Source organism: Pistacia vera, unplaced genomic scaffold (genome assembly GCF_008641045.1).
Source record: "Pistacia vera cultivar Batoury unplaced genomic scaffold, PisVer_v2 Contig654, whole genome shotgun sequence".
In the NCBI taxonomy this organism is placed as follows: domain Eukaryota; kingdom Viridiplantae; phylum Streptophyta; class Magnoliopsida; order Sapindales; family Anacardiaceae; genus Pistacia; species Pistacia vera.
The window spans coordinates 522,720-541,120 of NW_022196506.1; the positions used below are offsets into that span (position 1 = coordinate 522,720).

General features: G+C 33.5%; 2 protein-coding genes across 2 annotated transcripts; one reads left to right on the forward strand and one right to left on the reverse strand.

The window, feature by feature from the left end:
* The first annotated feature begins 1,934 nt into the window (after window positions 1-1,934).
* Window positions 1,935-8,061, forward strand: LOC116111930 (3-isopropylmalate dehydrogenase, chloroplastic-like). The gene is made up of 11 exons (XM_031398088.1): window positions 1,935-2,157; window positions 2,614-2,743; window positions 2,833-2,944; window positions 3,555-3,630; window positions 3,726-3,814; window positions 4,551-4,637; window positions 6,249-6,365; window positions 6,508-6,615; window positions 6,761-6,814; window positions 6,919-7,071; window positions 7,688-8,061. The coding sequence occupies exons 1-11, from the start codon at window positions 1,938-1,940 to the stop codon at window positions 7,760-7,762; spliced, it is 1,221 nt and encodes a 406-aa protein (XP_031253948.1). The 5' UTR covers window positions 1,935-1,937; the 3' UTR covers window positions 7,763-8,061.
* Window positions 8,062-14,796: 6,735 nt separating this feature from the next.
* On the reverse strand, window positions 14,797-16,439 carry LOC116111929 (pentatricopeptide repeat-containing protein At1g80550, mitochondrial-like). The gene is made up of 2 exons (XM_031398087.1): window positions 16,335-16,439; window positions 14,797-16,271 (listed from the first exon to the last, which is right to left on the reverse strand). The coding sequence occupies exons 1-2, from the start codon at window positions 16,437-16,439 to the stop codon at window positions 14,916-14,918; spliced, it is 1,461 nt and encodes a 486-aa protein (XP_031253947.1). The 3' UTR covers window positions 14,797-14,915.
* Between the last annotated feature and the right edge of the window lie 1,962 nt (window positions 16,440-18,401).

Below are 18,401 nucleotides of genomic sequence, written 5' to 3' on the forward strand. Positions count from 1 at the left end.
GTTGAGTTGAGTTATTATTACGAGGTATGATTTAAAAATTAACAAAAAACACCCCTAAATTTGTTAATTTAGCTAAACACCCCCAATAATAAATAGTTTATAAATTGACAAAAATACCCCCACCCATCCATAGTTGCTAGATTCTTGCCACCATCGCTAAAATCTGGTGTCATTGTGCACAACTAGCCAGATCTAGCTGGTTATGCGTCGCTAAGACATTTTTTGGCCAGATCCGCGAAAAAGGCCAGATCTGGCCGAAAAAGGCCAGATCTATGACCGGATCTGGTCGTTGACGGCCAGATCTAGCCACATCTAGCCGTCAACGACAGCCAAAGATATGGTCGTCGTTGATGGTCAACATGGCCATATATTAGCCGTCATTGACGGCCAGATCTTTGGTTGTGGATCTGGCCTTTTCCGGCCAGATCCATGGTGGATTTGACCGAAAAATGTCAGATCGGTGCACTGCCTGTCAGATCCAACCGGTAATGCGTCATTACGCCAGATTTCAGCCACTTTCCAACGATGGTTGTCGGAATCTAACAAATGTGAGTGGGTGGGGGTGTTTTTATCAATTTATAAAAAAAAATTGTTAAGGGTGTTTAGTTAAATTAACAAACCTATAGGGGTTTAAAATAGTTGCATATTATAGGATATGATTTTGAGAATACTGAAACAAACGCACATTTTTTTAAGAATAGGAATAGAATATTTTGAAAACAATAAAACAAATACAGCCGTAACATGATTTTTTGTTAATTTAAACGTGGGAATCTTGAATTTATGGAACCTGGGATTTCGCTAAACCTTCAGTGGGTAAACGTTGTTTACTCTTTAGACATCACATGTCCCTTAGTCCTATTGAGTTAATACTCTTACTTGTATAACAAATACCATAAACAAATATAAGTGTAGCAAAACAAAACAATTAAGTCTAACTATTGTAGTATTGTATGCGTAATTGATGTTCTTTAGATTCTAATTAGTGTAATTCAGATAATTCTATATATACATTGAAACTTTTAAATACCAAAATATATTGTTTAAAGAAAAATATTTAATAGCAATAAAACTTAAAAAAAAAAAAAAATCCATGGAAACATATTCTATGATAACAAGATTAATTTGTAAAAAAAATAAAAAAAATCTTTACTATTATAGAGAAGAATTTTATTTTGAATGTAGCGGAAAAAATACTTCACATATTTTCTGACCCCCAAAGTGTTAGATATTTCGATAAACATTGTAAAAAACTAAAAATAGAACTAAAAATGTTATAAAAATAATACATATATATTTTAATTGCAAAAAATATAAAAAATATTTTTTTTAATAACTAAGGAAAATTGCAAAAGGAACTCTTAGTTTGAAAGATAGTATTTAATTGAAAAAAGAAATTATTAATAAAAGATTTTTACGATTATTTTCAAGATTTTCTAAAGGGTATATATAGATTTTAACAAAATTTGAAATTGATAAAATTTATTCTTAAAGTTTGTTTGTTACAATTTATTCAAGTAATGTTTATTTAAAAAAAAATTATTGGAGTAAAGTTTATGAAAATGTAGCTTTTATGAAAAAACTCTTAGATGTTTGATTAATGTATCAAAAATAGCTTTAATATATAAAAACAAATCAAGTTAATTTATAAAATATAATACAAATATTTTAGAAATTTCAACAATTCAAATAAATTCAAAAAGGATTTATTGAATTTCTGAGTTTTTCTTATAAAATATAAAATTGCTTATTTTAAATCATCTATACATGACGTTATTTTTCAAGTGAATTATTTATTTGATTATTCTTATTTTTCAAAAGAAAGTATATATCACGTGATTAATTGGAAATTTTATATAATAAAAGGTTTCATCGTCATAAAACTCACTTTCTCTTAACACTCTTCACACACAAAATTGTGTATCTTTGTTTAGCAAATGGCGGCTTCTATGCAACTAAATGTCAAGCCATTGAAGCCCGCGTTTTATCTTAAATCAGCATCCAAACACTCCCCCAAGCTGCCCCAGAGAGTCCGCTGCTCGGCCGCCGCCGCTTCCACCAGACGCTACAGCATCAGTCTTCTCCCCGGCGATGGCATCGGCCCCGAAGTCATTTCCGTCGCCAAGAACGTCCTCAAGCTTGCTGGCTCCCTCGAAGGTTCCCTCCCTTTCATTTTTCTCAAAAGCTCACCTTTGTCGGTGCTGAATGTTTATATGCTTGCTTCATTAAGGCAAATCAAAGAAAACAATGGAGGAGAAATTGATGTTACAGTAGAAATGTTTAATTTTAGGTTTTGGCTTTAGGGTTTAAACTGGTAAGATTTTGAAACTTATTGGTATTGTGGTATCTTGGAAACTTTATTCTTTGAGGTTGATGAAATCTCTATTAAATTTTGAAAATCGTGATTAAACTTTCCTGAAATTCTTGAAATTTATTAGAAACTTTTTTGAGGGGAGGTTACTGCCTATTTTTCTGACGAGAGAGGTTAGCATGTTATTGGGGGGAAAATTTGAAATAAAATTGAATTGATTTTTTTTTTTTTTTTTTTTTTTTTTTTTTTTTTTTTTATAGTGCATTTTAACTTTACCCCTTTTTTTTCATTTATTCTATTAGGAATTGAATTTCGGTTTCAAGAGATGCCTATGGGAGGATCAGCCTTAGATTTGGTTGGAGTTCCACTACCAGATGAGACTCTATCAGCAGCCAAGCAATCTGATGCCGTTCTTCTTGGAGCAATCGGGGGGTATATGATTTTTTGTTATTTTGTTGTTCTATTAAGTCTCCGTGAATGTTATAAATTAACTCATCAATTTTGTGATTGTTTTCTTCAAGTTATAAATGGGATAATAATCTAAAGCATTTGAAGCCGGAAACTGGGTTGCTTAAACTTCGAGAAGGTCTTAAAGTCTTTGCAAATTTGAGACCGGCAACTGTTTTACCACAGGTGATATTTGTTTAGGTGCAGTTTACTGGAGTTTTCTATTCCTCTTTTCTTTTCTTTTTTTCCTCTTTGGACAAGGATTTGGCATTTGTGTAAAATAAAATCCTGTTTTAGTGATTTGCTTCGTACTTGCATACAAAGAAAATTGACATAAAAAGGTTCTGGCTTATAATATTTTAAAGCAATAACCTCTTCATAGATGCATTTGCAAGCCTACTTTGAATTGTGATTGGCTTTTTGTAATCAGCAGCGTGAAATTGTTATTTTTCCTTAAGCAAGTAACCTTTATAAAAATAAAGAAAGTTAAATTAAAATAATGTGTCTCAATGATTCGATTTGTTGGAGTTTTTAATTTCTTGTATGTTATGTGTTGGTATGATATTAAATTATGGATTCACTAGCGCAACAGTGTGAATATAGTATCATTCATCAGATTGAATGGACACTTTTGTTTGTATCATAAAATAGTATGTTGGGTAACTGTTAAAAATTTTACTTCAAAAATGCTTTTATGTTAAATTATGTGCATATATATATATATATATTTGTGTTTCCATTTTTTATTTTATTCCTATTGTAAATGAGTCTTATTGTATGTTAAACTCTCCTTTAGTTAGTGGACTCTTCAACATTGAAGAAGGAGGTTGCTGAAGGTGTTGACATTATGGTTGTACGGGAGCTGACTGGAGGTCTGCATTTGTTGTAACTACAGTCACATCGATTGGGTCTTCTACTTTTTTCTTTCTCTAAATTATTAGGGTATAATGATATTTTACTGGAATAGGTATTTATTTTGGAAAGCCAAGGGGATTTGGCACCAATGAAAATGGTGATGAGATTGGCTTTAATACAGAGGTTTATGCTGCCTATGAGGTAAGTCTATGATGGAAATTCTCTTGCCAGTAAACTTCCAAAAGCTTTCTATTTAATCTGTAGTCTTGAAGAAAATAAAGATGTGGATTTATGTGTATACTTATCTATATGTAGGGAATTCAAAATGTCAACTCATAGATAGAGGTTATATAATGATTTGTTGTCTCTGTTAGTCCTGATTTGATTCTCTAAGTCGTCCTCATATTTTTTTATAACTTCTGGTCTCTTCATTTATGTTTCTAGAGAAAGATTTTCTTTCTGACTTTGGAAAATAAGAAAAATGTGTTGTGCAACCATTTTCAGAAAATGTTTGCTGAAAATATAAACTTCTGTTTCAATTTCAAACCACAGCAACCAAAAAAAAAAAGGAGGGAAACACTTTTATACTGTTTTCTCCATTTTTCCGGAGTTCATTTCTAAAAACTAGAAAGCACTTTTAAGCTGTTTTTTTAATTAATATTTCTTAGTAATTTTAGTTTGATCTTTATAATTATGAAGAATATTAATAGGGTTTTTCAGTAAATATATACTCGAAACATATGTTTGTCATTTTCAAAAATATCTAGCTACATGCTTTGTTGTTTTAATTTTCAGAATTTTGTTTTCCAAATTTGCTACATACTTTCTTAAAGATTGAATATAAAAATTCAGTTTCTTCTTTTTCCAGTTTCAAATTCATTTGGTCAATACAATGTTATATCTAATGTAATTAAGGAAAAGAAAATTGCATTCTCAGGTGGATCGTATTGCTCGTATTGCATTTGAGACTGCTAGGAAGAGAAGTGGGAAACTATGCTCTGTTGATAAAGCAAATGTCTTAGAGGTATGATCTATAAGCAGAACTTCTCTTTGTGTTTATATTCGTCTTCGCTTTTGGATGTCTGTGTCTTTGGACCTTTGTATAAGTCATCATTACTTTTATATAGATGTTGTATTAGCGTTTTGTTAAAGAATTGGTGAAAGTTGGAAATTTCCTCTGATCATTCAGCCTTCCATTAAAAAAATTAATAAATTAAATAAAAAAAAATAAAAAAAAATTTTTTTTAATAAAAAAAAAAAAAAATAAAAAATAATTAAAAATAAAAATAGAAAAATAAGTTTTCACTTGCTTAATATAGTGCACTATTTCTGTCTGTAATACTTTCAAAGAATTATTGCCGCAAGGGCACATCCTCCGTAGATTTTAGTGATTAAGGTAGTGAACTATTTTTTATATTGGAAGCTGTGGTCTCTATGATCTGTGTACATCCGTTGTCAGTCTCATTCCATGAATCACGAGAGTGCTAAGTGTTGAGAAAAAAAAAGAAGGGGGGTTGGGTTGGGTTGGGGGGGAGGGGGGTGGTGTTGGGGCGCAAAACTATATTTTCTCATATATTGTGTATGGAGATTGGATGGGATTGGAGGCATTCAAGCTGCCACTGAAAAAAAAAGTCTGTAACATGATGTTCATTGTAGTTGTTTCATGAATGAGATGAATGCTTGTACTCCTGATGTAATGGCAAGAAACACAATGTTTGAAGTGTCCTTATACTATATTTGTGTGATTTTTAAAATGGGATAAAGGAAAATAATATTTATTCTTAATTGAAGAAGTTAACTGATAGGAACCCACCCTAACAACTCAAACAATTGGGTTGAGCTATGGGTCTTTCATGGTTTGGGTAGAACTCTCTTTAGAAAACCGGTTTGCCAAGGGAGGGTGCCCAAGCCCTTTATAACCCACATGCCCACTCTTTTTCCTTTCCAATGTAAGATCCTAACACACCTCCACACTTCTGCAGCCAACGTCCACGTCAACCTCTTTACCTCTGTCAGCCTCTTTACTCCTTGGGTGACCACGCGGATCCCCTTTCCCTTAGGCCTCCATACCCTTGCTTGAGGTAGCAGCTCGGGCCCAAGGTCAACCTACCATGGTTCAACCTGCCACGTAGGCAACGTCTATGTGAGCATAAGATCATTCTTTGATACCAATTGATAGAAACCCACCCAAACAACTCAAACAATTAGGTTGGGCCATGAGTCTTTCATGGGCTTGGGTAAAACTCTCTTTGGAAAACCGACTTGTTAAAGGAGGGTGTGCAAGCCCTTTATAACCCACATGCCCAAAATTTTCCTTTCCAATGTGGGATCCTAACATTAACACTGTAAGTTTTCAGAGTCAACATAATGATTAGATAGTACCATTATTAGATATAGGATATTCCTTACATGTTAAATTTATTAGACTACCCATTACATAATCCTCATGTGCATGTGATAATGGATTAAATTAGGTCTTGATAACAAGCTATTGTACTTTGAGTTAATGAACTTTGTGGTCAGATTGGATTTTACTAGAGGGAATTTATATTGCCCTGCATCTTATATTTAGCTAATGGTTAAAATGTTAAGTATGTTATTGTAATCTTTAAAGCATCTTTATTGAATTTTCTAGGCATCGATGTTTTGGAGGAAAAGAGTCATAGAGATAGCCTCGGAGTATCCTGATGTTGAGCTCTCACACATGTATGTTGACAATGCTGCAATGCAACTTGTTCGCAATCCAAAACAGGTTACATTTTTAATGAATTGGCACAGGCTTTCTCTTCACTTTCTGTGAGAAGCGTAGAAGTTTAGATTGGGAGAAAAGTTCAGTTATAGAGCCTTATTAATGAAATGTGGAACCCTTACTGTTTGAAAATGAAATATTGCAGTTTGATACAATTGTGACCAACAACATATTTGGCGACATTTTATCTGATGAAGCTTCAATGATTACTGGAAGTATAGGGATGCTTCCTTCTGCTAGTCTTGGTGAATCGGTATGGCTAATCATTTTATCCTTCTTAAATCAGTGGTTTTAAAAGAATTTATTTTAGTTTCTTTCATTTATGTTTAGAGTAATTTATCTACACATTTTTTGGTTTTCATTTGGCATACGTTGGATTTATTAATTCACTGGCTCAGGGACCTGGACTTTTTGAGCCAATACATGGTTCTGCTCCTGATATTGCTGGACAGGTTGGATTTTCTCCTTTCTGTCAAAATAAAGTCTCCTTTATTTCTCTACTAAAAAGAAATGAACAGTGTGCATTTAATGGGCAACATTATTATTAAATATGCAGGATAAGGCAAACCCATTGGCAACTATACTTAGTGCTGCTATGCTATTGAAGTATGGCTTGGGTGAAGAAAATGCTGCAAAGAGAATTGAGAATGCAGTTTTGCATACCCTAAATAAGGGCTTCCGAACGGGTGATATATACTCAGCTGGAAATGTATGTGTTCATTTTTTCTATGATCCATTACCTTTGTTATAGATCTCTGTTGTGTGATGTTCTTGTATAGCAAATGGTTTAGGACTTTCCCCTTCCATTTTTCTTCTCTTTCGTAGGTCAATGTTAATTTATCTTATGAAGATAATCTGGTTCAAATTCCCATGATTGAAATAGGAGAGTAAAAAGTAAAAGCAGTGATTGCCAATAGAACCTTCTGATCTTGAAATTTTCTGAGTTTGGCATCATATTATGATTAACTAATGTTTCCCATTTGCTTTGTATATCTCCATGTCAAGATGTCATGAATCCAGGGTGTTTGAAATAAATGGGTACACAATTTCTTTTGCTCTACTTTCTCTATGTAGAGCAAAACTGTCCTTAATTTTCATTTCATTTCTCTAGTCCCATGCAATACATGAATCAGTTACAAAATTCTCTTCAACACTACTGCAGTTTTGGTATCCGAAAAATCAGACAGGATATTCCTTTTTAATATTTGCACAGAATGTTATATATTCATGGTTGTTGCCTCAGTTTTTATTGAGAATTTCTTCTTAATGTAAAGCTTCTATTTATTTATTTTTGGAGGATTAATAGATAACACTTGCATTTACAGAAATTAGTAGGATGCAAGGAGATAGGTGAAGAGGTATTGAAATCGGTAGAGACTCCAGTTCCTGCTGCTGTTTGAATTGACACCACAAGGAGTTTCTACCTTCTGTCATTTTTCTGTCGTTTCAGAGGATCTATGGCCTTGAAGGCCGGGGCAACTAGCAGAAAAACACCATATTTTCTGCCTCATAATTTGTCACATCCTTGCGGCAATTAGGATCTCGAGTATTTATTATTTATGTTGAATGTGATTAGGATCTTATTCTTGTAACTTTATTTGTTCATTAGTCTTTTGGTTCCTGGTGTTGTATCTCACTCATCATTCTGAAACCTTATTTAACAGGAGATTGTGTGACATGGAAATGATTGTTTAATTGATGGAGAATAAAGAACTCCTCTTTCGCAGTTTGTTGAAAATTTAGATATAATCTAGAACTCTAAGTGAATTTCATGCCTATGGTCGGAGACACAAAACCCTTTCTTTTTTTCCCCTCTTATGTTACATTTAAAATCTAATGAATCTTCTTAAAATATCTTGTATTTAATAATTTCCAGAAACTGAGAATTATATTTTATTTAAATTCGAGGAACATGCCATAATTGCTGTCTATAATTGAATAGTACTGATGCACAGCCTGGTGCAAAGAAGAGAGAAATGCAGAAAGAAAGTTGTATATTATTGAAAAACTACTACAAACATTTCAACTAATTTATAGTGCAGTAGAGACAAAATCTCATGTTTATAACTTGCCACAGCATTGGCGAAGTAAGCCGGTTTGTCATTCCAAAACTTTGAATGCTAGCCAGGTACCAAAAAAGAACAATTATAAGCTTCTGACTTACCTCCATATAAAGTGCTTGAATTCTATGAAGGAAAACAAGAGTTGCTACAGCACGACTCCTGAACACACTGACAGATTTTCACAAGCTCAGATGGTCGATATCTATGCTTCTTCTACCAATACTAGGAGATTTTAGATTTTCTTAATTGAATAATACTATATGTACATGACATGGCATGTATGAATCACCAGAGCATTCATGAAATGGCTTTTTCTCTAGGTATACGAGATATCCAGCTCCACATAGCATAATCCTCAGGCCATGAGTAATTGCATAAATGTGGTTGACTCGAACACAAGACCCTTTAAATATAATTACTCTCAGTGGTTAAAAAATTTGTCATATAACCACAAGAGGAGACGTGAAATGGCTTTACTACAAATAAAAAGGAGACTACATCCCACAATTTGAATCAGTCATAAGCAACAAAGTAAGCCAAGTGTTTCCATGACTAGCAAAGCTAGAAGCAAGGTAGATTTGGCTTGTAGACTAGAAGAGCAAAGGAAATAAATTAATAAACAAATGGATATTTTCTTGATTTATGCTAAATATATATTAATCATTGATGCGGATTTACATGATGCATGTAAGCTTATTAAACAAAAGGCAGGCTACGTCTAGTTTTATATTTTTATGTAATACAAGAGGTGTTCATATGTGAATAGGAAAATACTTGTCAAAAGTTGTTGGAAACTTGGATTTTTTTACTGATGGCCGATCGAAGGGACCAGGGAGCCATAGCTTTTACTTGTCCTGAAAACAAATAACAAAACTAACATGGAAGTTGAGGGGGCAGGACAACCGTTAACCCCGCCATTGTTGACTAGTTTTGCTTTGATACTACAGAAGTTTTTGCCCTTTGTAAGTAAGAAAGATAATATGGCTCTTTCTTTGTTACGATCTATAAAAGCTAAATAGAACGCATGGCAATATCACAACATAAAACACAACAAGCTTTCTGAGTTCTTAATAATCTCTGTTTGACCAATTATCTTCTTAATTTCATTATGGCTGAAGCACTTGTTACCATTGCCTTGGAACAATTTGCTTTAATTGGTGGTCAACAGGCAGAGGAAGGATAAGACTGATTGCGGGGGCTAAGCTAGAAGTTGAGAGGCTTCAAAGTAATTTCGTGGCCATTCAAGCTATGCTTGCTGATGCTGAGAACCGATAAGAGCGCTGCGAGAGTTTGGTTAGACAAGCTTAAAGACGTAGATAATGTGCTGGATGAGTGGAACACCAAGATTCTGGAAGCAAAATTGAAGGAAGCTGAAAATGCTTCTAAGCGTTTGAAAAAGGTACGTTCCCTCATTTCTGACAATCTAAGTTCTAGAACATATATTCAGCGTTATAACATTGCTATCGAAGTTTAAAATATCTAGATAGAAAATTTAGATATAATTGCTTCGGAGAAAGCTATGTCCAACTTTAGCTCAAGCACAAACAGTAGAGAAGAACTGGAACAACCAATGACAACATCTTCAGTTGATTTAACGAAGGTTCGTGGAAGAAATGAAGATAAAGATAGAATAGTGAATTTGTTGTTAAGTCCAAGTATTCAACAACAAGACCTCCGTAAGCTCAATTATTGGGATTGGAGGGCAAGACCACTCTCACCCGATTAGTTTCTAAAGATGATAAGGTCAAAAACCATTTTAATGAAAAAAATATGGATATGTGTTATGAACATTTTGATGAGTCTAGTATTGCTAAATCAATTTGAATCTCTTACAAATGATGCATCAAAGTTAGTTCAGCTAGAAACTATAATGCAAAATATATGTCAAAATATTGAGGGAAAGAAGTTTATTCTTGTCCTAGATGACATTTGGACCAAAAATTCCAGAATTTGGGAAGAACTGATGAAGTCTCTCAAGTGTGGTTCTCCAAAAAGTAGAATTTAGGTAACCACATGAAGGAGAATGTTGCAAATGTCATTGAAACCACCAACATGATCTCACCGGGGATTGATACTATCCAAGGAGGAATGTTGGTTATTATTTAGTCAAGTTGCATTTTCTAGAAAAGCCAATAAAGGATTTGAAGAAATTAGTAAACAAATTGTTCAAAAGTGTAAAGGCTTGTGGGTCTTTTGTGCTTGAAAAGATTTGACAAATGGAAAAACATCTTAGAGAGCAGAATATGGGAATTAGAAGTAGAACAAGAGCTTTTTCAACCTCTACTTTTAACCTATTATATTTACCCCCTATTTTGAAGAAAATGGTTCTCACATTGTTCAATTTTTCCAAAGAACCATGAAATATAGAGAGTACAATTGATTAAGTTATGGATGGTTCAAGATTATGTAAGGTCAAAACTAAACAAAGATATAGAGTTAATTGGTAAAGACTAAAGAGTGTTTTGAAAACTTAGCAATGCATTCTTTTTTTCAAGATTTTCAAGTAAATGAATATGATAACAGTGTAATATCTTGCAAAAAATACATGATTTTGCTCAGTTTCTTACCCAAAATGAATGTTTTAGATGGTAAATTTAAATCAGAATCTTTTGATAATGAAGATATAACACAATTGCCCAAGACATCGTGTGAGTTGCTCAATTTAGAAACCTTGGACATCAGAAGGTGTTGCAATCTCCAAAAACTTAAATCAACTTGAGACATTTGTTAAATTCGGATACTTTGTGAAAGTTACATGCCAAAAAGTTTGAAGCGATTAAATTAGGCGAATTTGTTGTCAGTGATGGCAGTTATGGGAATAAAGCTTTATTCTATTGAATGTCTGAAAAACTTCAAACTCATTGGAGAAATTTGCATTGAAGGATTGGGAAACTTAAGAGATGTGGGTCAGGTCGAGGGAATAGAACTAAACAATAAGAAAAACTTGCGTGATTGGATTTAGACTTCAATGGGAGGATGAATGACCGGCATGAAGAACTTTTTGTGGCCTTGCAAACTCCAAATTTGGAGATATTATGGCTACGAAATTACAGAGGTAAAACTACGTCACCTGATTGCATGACGTCGTAAACAATTTGAGAAAGTTATGTACGTGGGTTTCACAAACTGTGAGCGTCTGCGTCCCTTGGGTAAATCAGCCATCAACCCGCTGATAATTTCCTCTCTTCTCCTTTTTAATTAGTTGTTTTTTGACATTATTTGTTGTATTTTCTGGGAATGAACTCTCATAAAGGAATATATAAATGATTTTGCAACAAATATATTGTCAAAAATCGTTTCTATAGAATCACGAGCTGTACCATGCTAAATGTTTTCTTTTTCTCTGTTTTCAAGCTCCATGAAGCAGTCATGCAGGGGTACCCTTTTCTAAGAAGTGCTTAATTGTCGCTATTTTTTGAAGTAATTGTTGTTTTAGGTCGGAACCTGAGACACGGACTAGGTTATTTTTTTTTTGGGGGGGGGGGGGGGGGGGGGGGGGGGGGGGGGGGGGGGGGGGGGGGGGGGGGGGGGGGGGGGAGGACATGGACTAGGTATTGGACTAGGTAATTGGCCATAGGGCATCTTAATTTCGTTCGTATTGTGTTTTAATCATCCTCCTAACTCTAGTTATCATGGTATAATATTACAGGGGGATATGATTTCTTCGGATCTACTGTTCTGTGGCAAATTTATCTTTTGCTAAAATCTTCTTTACTTTCTTTTCAATTTCAAGCTGCAGCAACCGAAAAATCATGCATTAAAGACATCTTGTGAAAGAAACGTTGAATACCATTGCAATGTGAAAACTAAAAAGGCTCCATCAACTTACCATGGTGTTTTTCAAGCAACTGTTGTCTTATGTTGTCGCTTAAGGTCACTACCAAACCACCTCCATCAGATGTCAAATTTCTTTCTTAATCTTCTTATTTAAAGTTATCCCCTGCTAATTATTTTCTTTTCTCTTGCTCTCAAAATCCAGCAGTCATGCAATAGAGACATCTACTGAAACAAATGTTTATATTGGGTACCATTGCAATTTGAGTATCCTCCATCACTTCGCTGTTGATGCTTGAGCATGGACTAGGTAATTGGCCATCTACCTATGCATTAGAGTACTAATAAACTAATATCGACAAAGAGTCCTTTGGTTATAAAGTTGTTTACCCAAAAACAGTAATTATGGGAAAATCTGTTGGTCTTTTTATCAGGAAAATAGCTCAATGGTACTGATCCTGGAATGAAAATCTTGATGCATCATTTGATCTATATATTCTCAACATTTTTCACTCTTTTAACCTGATTTTGTTAATGGCAGCATTGAACATATCGTCATTCAAAATCCAATTGTTTCATGATAAGATGCCAAGCTCACTTGTATTCACAAGTAAACATGCACTGTGGCAATTTTTTCACATATTTAGATTACTATATCATATGCAGACTCAATAGTTTTGTGTACATGTAACACAGCTTCTTTATCCTCTGTGACAGAAACTACCAAAATTTGCAGTCTAGGTCCACACAGTTACAATTTTCAATAATTGTGTTTTCCGACCTGTAAAATATGTCTATGGGGCATCAGAGGAAAATTGAAGATATCCCTTGCATGGGTGTGGCACTAGCCAGTCAGAGTGTGCTCGATGTTCATTGGCATAAAGGAAAAGACCTGCTTCAGGAACTTAACTTTTACTCAGGTTCAAAGTGTCGTAGCATATTTTCATTTATGAAGAACAGAAGTAAGCAGAGATAATCTAATATAATTCATCACGTTTTTCTAGATACACAATCAGTAACATGGAGTTATTGATTGAACTCTGACTCTTCCACCAACTGGCATGATTATAATACACTAGATGCTTAATTACATGAAGCAAACGTCCTGTTTCAAGAACTTGAGTCTTTCTCAGGTTTGCAGTTTCCAAACATATGATACGTAAAGAACCAGAGTCTATGCATATAATCTAGTAACTTGTTCTTATCAGTTGATGTGAAACATGAACTATCTGATTCAATTTCAATGTTCACGGAACTCTGCCTATTCGACAGAAAGTTACATAACTTACCTCCAAGCGGTAGTTGAAGTGCACAAAAATAAACGTCACAGCTAGTTCAGAATAACTAGAATGCGGCACAAGTTGATGTTAGAGATTTGGAATGAATTAAGTACCTGTATTGTCATCCCAGTCATCTAAGTGGAGTTCAGATGACGTGCCTTTCTCATACCATTGTGAAAGAGACTGTACCATTGTAATCTTCTGATCTATAGCAAAAAAATTCAGCCATAATATTGCCCTGAATGTAGCCCAAATCGGTGAACCAGGTAAATCTTTTTTTTTTTTTTCCTCTTATCTCTATTCATATTTGATTGTTTATCAAGTGCTTGATCTTGGGTTGATTTTCTAAACACTTATTTACAATAGAATCTTTCAAACTACAGTCATACATTTTACCGGTTAGCTTAATAACTAGTAAGATAGATGTTGGTGGTGTACAAGAAGATTTGGAATTAGATCTTCATCACATTGAGACTGAAAGGCTTTTGGTTTAAATTTATAAGTGTTCCGTCCTGCCGGCAATTAGGATACTGAGTATTGACTAATTATGTTAAATCTCATTAGGATCTTTTTTTGTAACTTAATAGGTTCATTAGTCTTTTGGTCTCTCAGCTTTCTATTATGGTGTTTTATCTCACTCATCATTCTGAAATCTCATTTAACTGGAGCTTGTGTGACATGGAAATGATTGTTTAATTTATGGAGAACAAATAACTCTTCTTTTGCAGTTTGTTGAACATTTCTTGGTCGAAATATAACTTTATAAAACTTTAGAGATAATCTAAAAACCTAAGTGGTATTTTAATACTTTTTAACGTTGTTACAAAGAAAGACCTATTTTCTCTCTTATTTTACACAAATATAACATTACAACTAATTTATAGTGTTACAGTAGAGAAAAAATCACATGTTTGTGAATTGCCACAGGATTGACAAAGTAAGTTGGTTTGTCATTTCTAAACTTCAAATTCAAGCCAGGGTACCAAAAAAAGAACAATTAAGAGCTTCTTACTTGTTTTCATATAAAGTGCCTGAATTCCATGAAGAAAAATAAAGTTGATACAGCACTTCTCCTGAACACACTGAAAAACTTTCACAAGCTACATCTTTTATCATGTCCATCCTTGGACGCAATGCTCGCATCATCAACAATGAGCATTCCCATATACTCATGAGGATAGCCCCTTCTTAACGTAGCCAAAATTCTTGCAGCTACAGCATGATCATATACTTGTTTTGTCACGATAATTCACCCTTCTTAGGTGAGTGTGATCTTGATTGCAAAGTCACCTTCCTAATTTCCCGTCAAATCCACCATTCACTCCTCCGTGCACTAATATCATCACAATGTAGCGTCAACTTATCCATTAATAGGATCTGGGAGAAACCAGAATCATCTTCTGAATGAACATTATTCTTACATACCTATCCACCATCTAATCCTCTCCTTTCACCAGCTTCGTTCCCAACTCTGCTCTTGGCCTTGGTGAAAGACCTTTAGCTAACATCTCGTCATCATACTTCTTAGCCATATCTAACATACCTTTTTGAATTAGAGCATCAATCAAAGCATTGTAAGCAAATTCATCTGGGCTACACCCAAGCTCTTCCATCTTCTTCCACACCACAAAAATCGGACGCAGAAAACCCCACCTCTCAAACTTTCTCAAAAGCATCACATAAGTATCCATCTTTGGCCGAATCCCACTCTCAATCATTCTATCAAACAATCTAAGAATCTCCCTTGGCTTCTCAAGACACCGAAAAAAGCAATGGTAAGTAAACCCATCCGGCGCACAACCCTTCCTAGGCATTTGGCCAAGAAACTCATATGCTTCCTCCATCCTCCCATTCTCACACAAAAGCTTTATAATAATATTGTAAGTCACAATACTAGGTTGACAACCAACCTCCCTCATCTCACGATACACCCTCATTGCGAAATCAACACCCTCCGATAGCCCAATGGCACGAATAACTGTATTATACGCCACCACATCCATCTCAATCCCCTTCTTCTTCACCTCCTTAAACAATTTCACTGCCTTCCACGGCTTCCCACTCTTGCACACAATATCCATATATATTGAATACGAATGCAGATCTTTAACAACACCTCTCTTATCCATTTCCCCCCAAAACTCCCTACACTTAGCCCACCACCCCATCTTAAACCACCCTCTAAGAATCATATTATAAATCTTTGTATTATTATTATTAAACCCCACAATCTTGTTTTCCCCAAAACACAAATCTTGAGCCTCAATCACATGCTTATACTCACAAAGTGAGTCAACAAGGTTACAATACGAAGTTTCATCTCTCAAATTAAACTCACCCAACCGATTAAACGTATCCACTGCTTCATTAACAAGATGTGCATTTACATAACGCTTAAACATGATACGAAATGTGGCATGATTAGGAAGTGAAATGGGGTTTTGTTTCATGCGGTGAATTAAGTTCCAAGACTGATCGAATTCAAAGAACTTACCCAAGATATCAATCATGCGATTGTAGGTTTCTGTGGTGTGATTAAATTGGTGGTCTGTTTCGACCCAGTTGAAGAACTCGAATGCGCGGTTCCAGTCATTGGCGTACGAGGAGAGAGTGTTGTGGACAGTTTCTTGGTCGAAATTGTAGGGATTGGAGTGGGGTTTTGGGGTTTGAGAGTGGATATAGGAAGTGGGAAGCGGAAAAATTGTAGAGCGAGCGAGAAGAGGAATTGGGTTAACGCAACGAGAAATGGTTGAAGAGGAATTAAACTCTACTCTGTTATGTTCTGTGTGTATCTATAATAGCGGCGGCTTCTATAAAGCGAATGTGAGAAAGTAAAATCTGAGTTTAATAATAACCCACATCCAAACAGACCCCGAACAGGCACCGTTGGGCAGGACGGCTCCAAGGTTCTCCGTTACAGCATCACTCTCGTTACTGTAATCTCCATCAAAAGGCTTCATATTAAGAATCTCAAAAGGAAATATAATATATATTAATATAATTTTTAAAGTTAAATTTTAGCAATCCTTCGTAATATGATTTTGATTCCAGTATAATTTTTTTTTTCTTTTTTATCATAAATGTCAAAGCCACTCATCCTACATCAAAAGCGATTAGAGGAATCCTTTCACATAATGGGTTAGCGCCCACATGTGATATTAGATTTCCTCGAAAGTGAGATGAACAAACAAATAGGGTCACAAGTGTTACAAATCCCATAATTAGAAGCGCATTAGAGAGATGTTAAGTTAATCTTTAAGACATCTCCAACCTATGCACCAATTTGGTGTAATTTGGGTGTAAAACACTATTCATCTCAATCACAATACCAAATATTACACCAAAAAGAATATTCCTTAAAATTTTTTTAAAATATCTTTTTGTTTTTTTATATAATCAACCATTAATCTATTTCACTCATATTTTTGATATATTAATTAAATATTAGAATGATATTTTTATAAATAATAATTATTTTAAAAATTATATCTAATTAAATAAGCATTTATTTAATCAATAAACATTACATTTAATATAGAAAAACATTATAGAAAAACATACATAATAAATGATTAAAAAAAAAAAAAAACAACAACAACACAAAGGTAAAAATCTATATTGATAGTAATTAATTTCCGAATTAGTATGTTCTTCCACAAATGATCCAAGCCTACTGAGTTTTTCAAATGAGCAATTAAGAATTATGCAAAAAAGAGCTCAAAACAAAAGGTCAAGGATCTCAAAATAACTCAAATTCTTTTTAATATTTTGTGATCTTATGGATCCGGAACTAATCTACCGGAATACTAAATTGTATTTTAGTTTATGTTGTATTTCTTTTAATTTTAGTGTTTTTAAATTAGTGTTAATTTATTTGAGTTATTGTAGTTTAATATTGCATTGAATAGAGTTCTATTTTTATTTTTCATCATTTTTAAATATATCATTATTATAAATAATAATCAAATTAAATTAAATACAAATACTCAAATTTGGTGTGATTTTTGGTGTAAAATTATACTCAAATAAAACTTAAAAAAAATTAAAAAAAAAAAAACCAAAATTAAAAAAAAAAACATAAACCAAAATTAAAAAAAAATATATTTTTTATTTGTGCTACAATGTTGCGCCAAAATGGGCAGTGTTTGGCGTGGGTTGGAGTACCAACCCACGCCAATTTGGTGTTTTTGCGCCATTTTGGCGTGGGTTGGAGATGCCCTAAGTATGAAACTCCCAATCTGTACGTAAAGTATTTTATATCAAATTATTGAAGTAACCAATACAATGAAATTAACTATTATTTTAAAAAATTTTTGTTTGAATTTGTCAAAATTAACTAGATGGTAAAAATAAGTAAATTAGGATTATTCTCATATCTCTTTTGTAAAGTCTAATTAAAAATTAAAGAATCAAAGAGTGCTGTATTTACCTCATATTTTATTTTATATTATAGACTCTAATTATTATTATTTTTAATTATAGTTTTTTCATTAAAATTATTAAATAGCATATAGAGAGTTATATTTAATTGATATTGATTTAATAATGTTTGTCTCTTTCATATGTTTGGTGCAAATAGTTTTTGTGTTTTATTTTTACCATTTTGTTACTTTATATTTTTTATATGAGGACATGTTTATTTCAAATTGGCAATACGAGTAACATTAACAGATATATGCACAATAAAAAAGACCAATAAAAATTCTATCAAAGTGTTTTAATTATTCATTTAAAAAAAAAAAAAAAAAAACAATTTTTTTTTGCGTGTAAAATTATTGTCAAAGCCTAATGAACTTTTTTTAAGATGCGAAAACACAAAAATCACTCAATTTCAAAACTTACAACTAGGTTCTGGAAAGATAAATTGCGAGGATTAGGGCTCCGTTTGGTTCAAGATTGGGAATACTATTCTTGGTATTCCC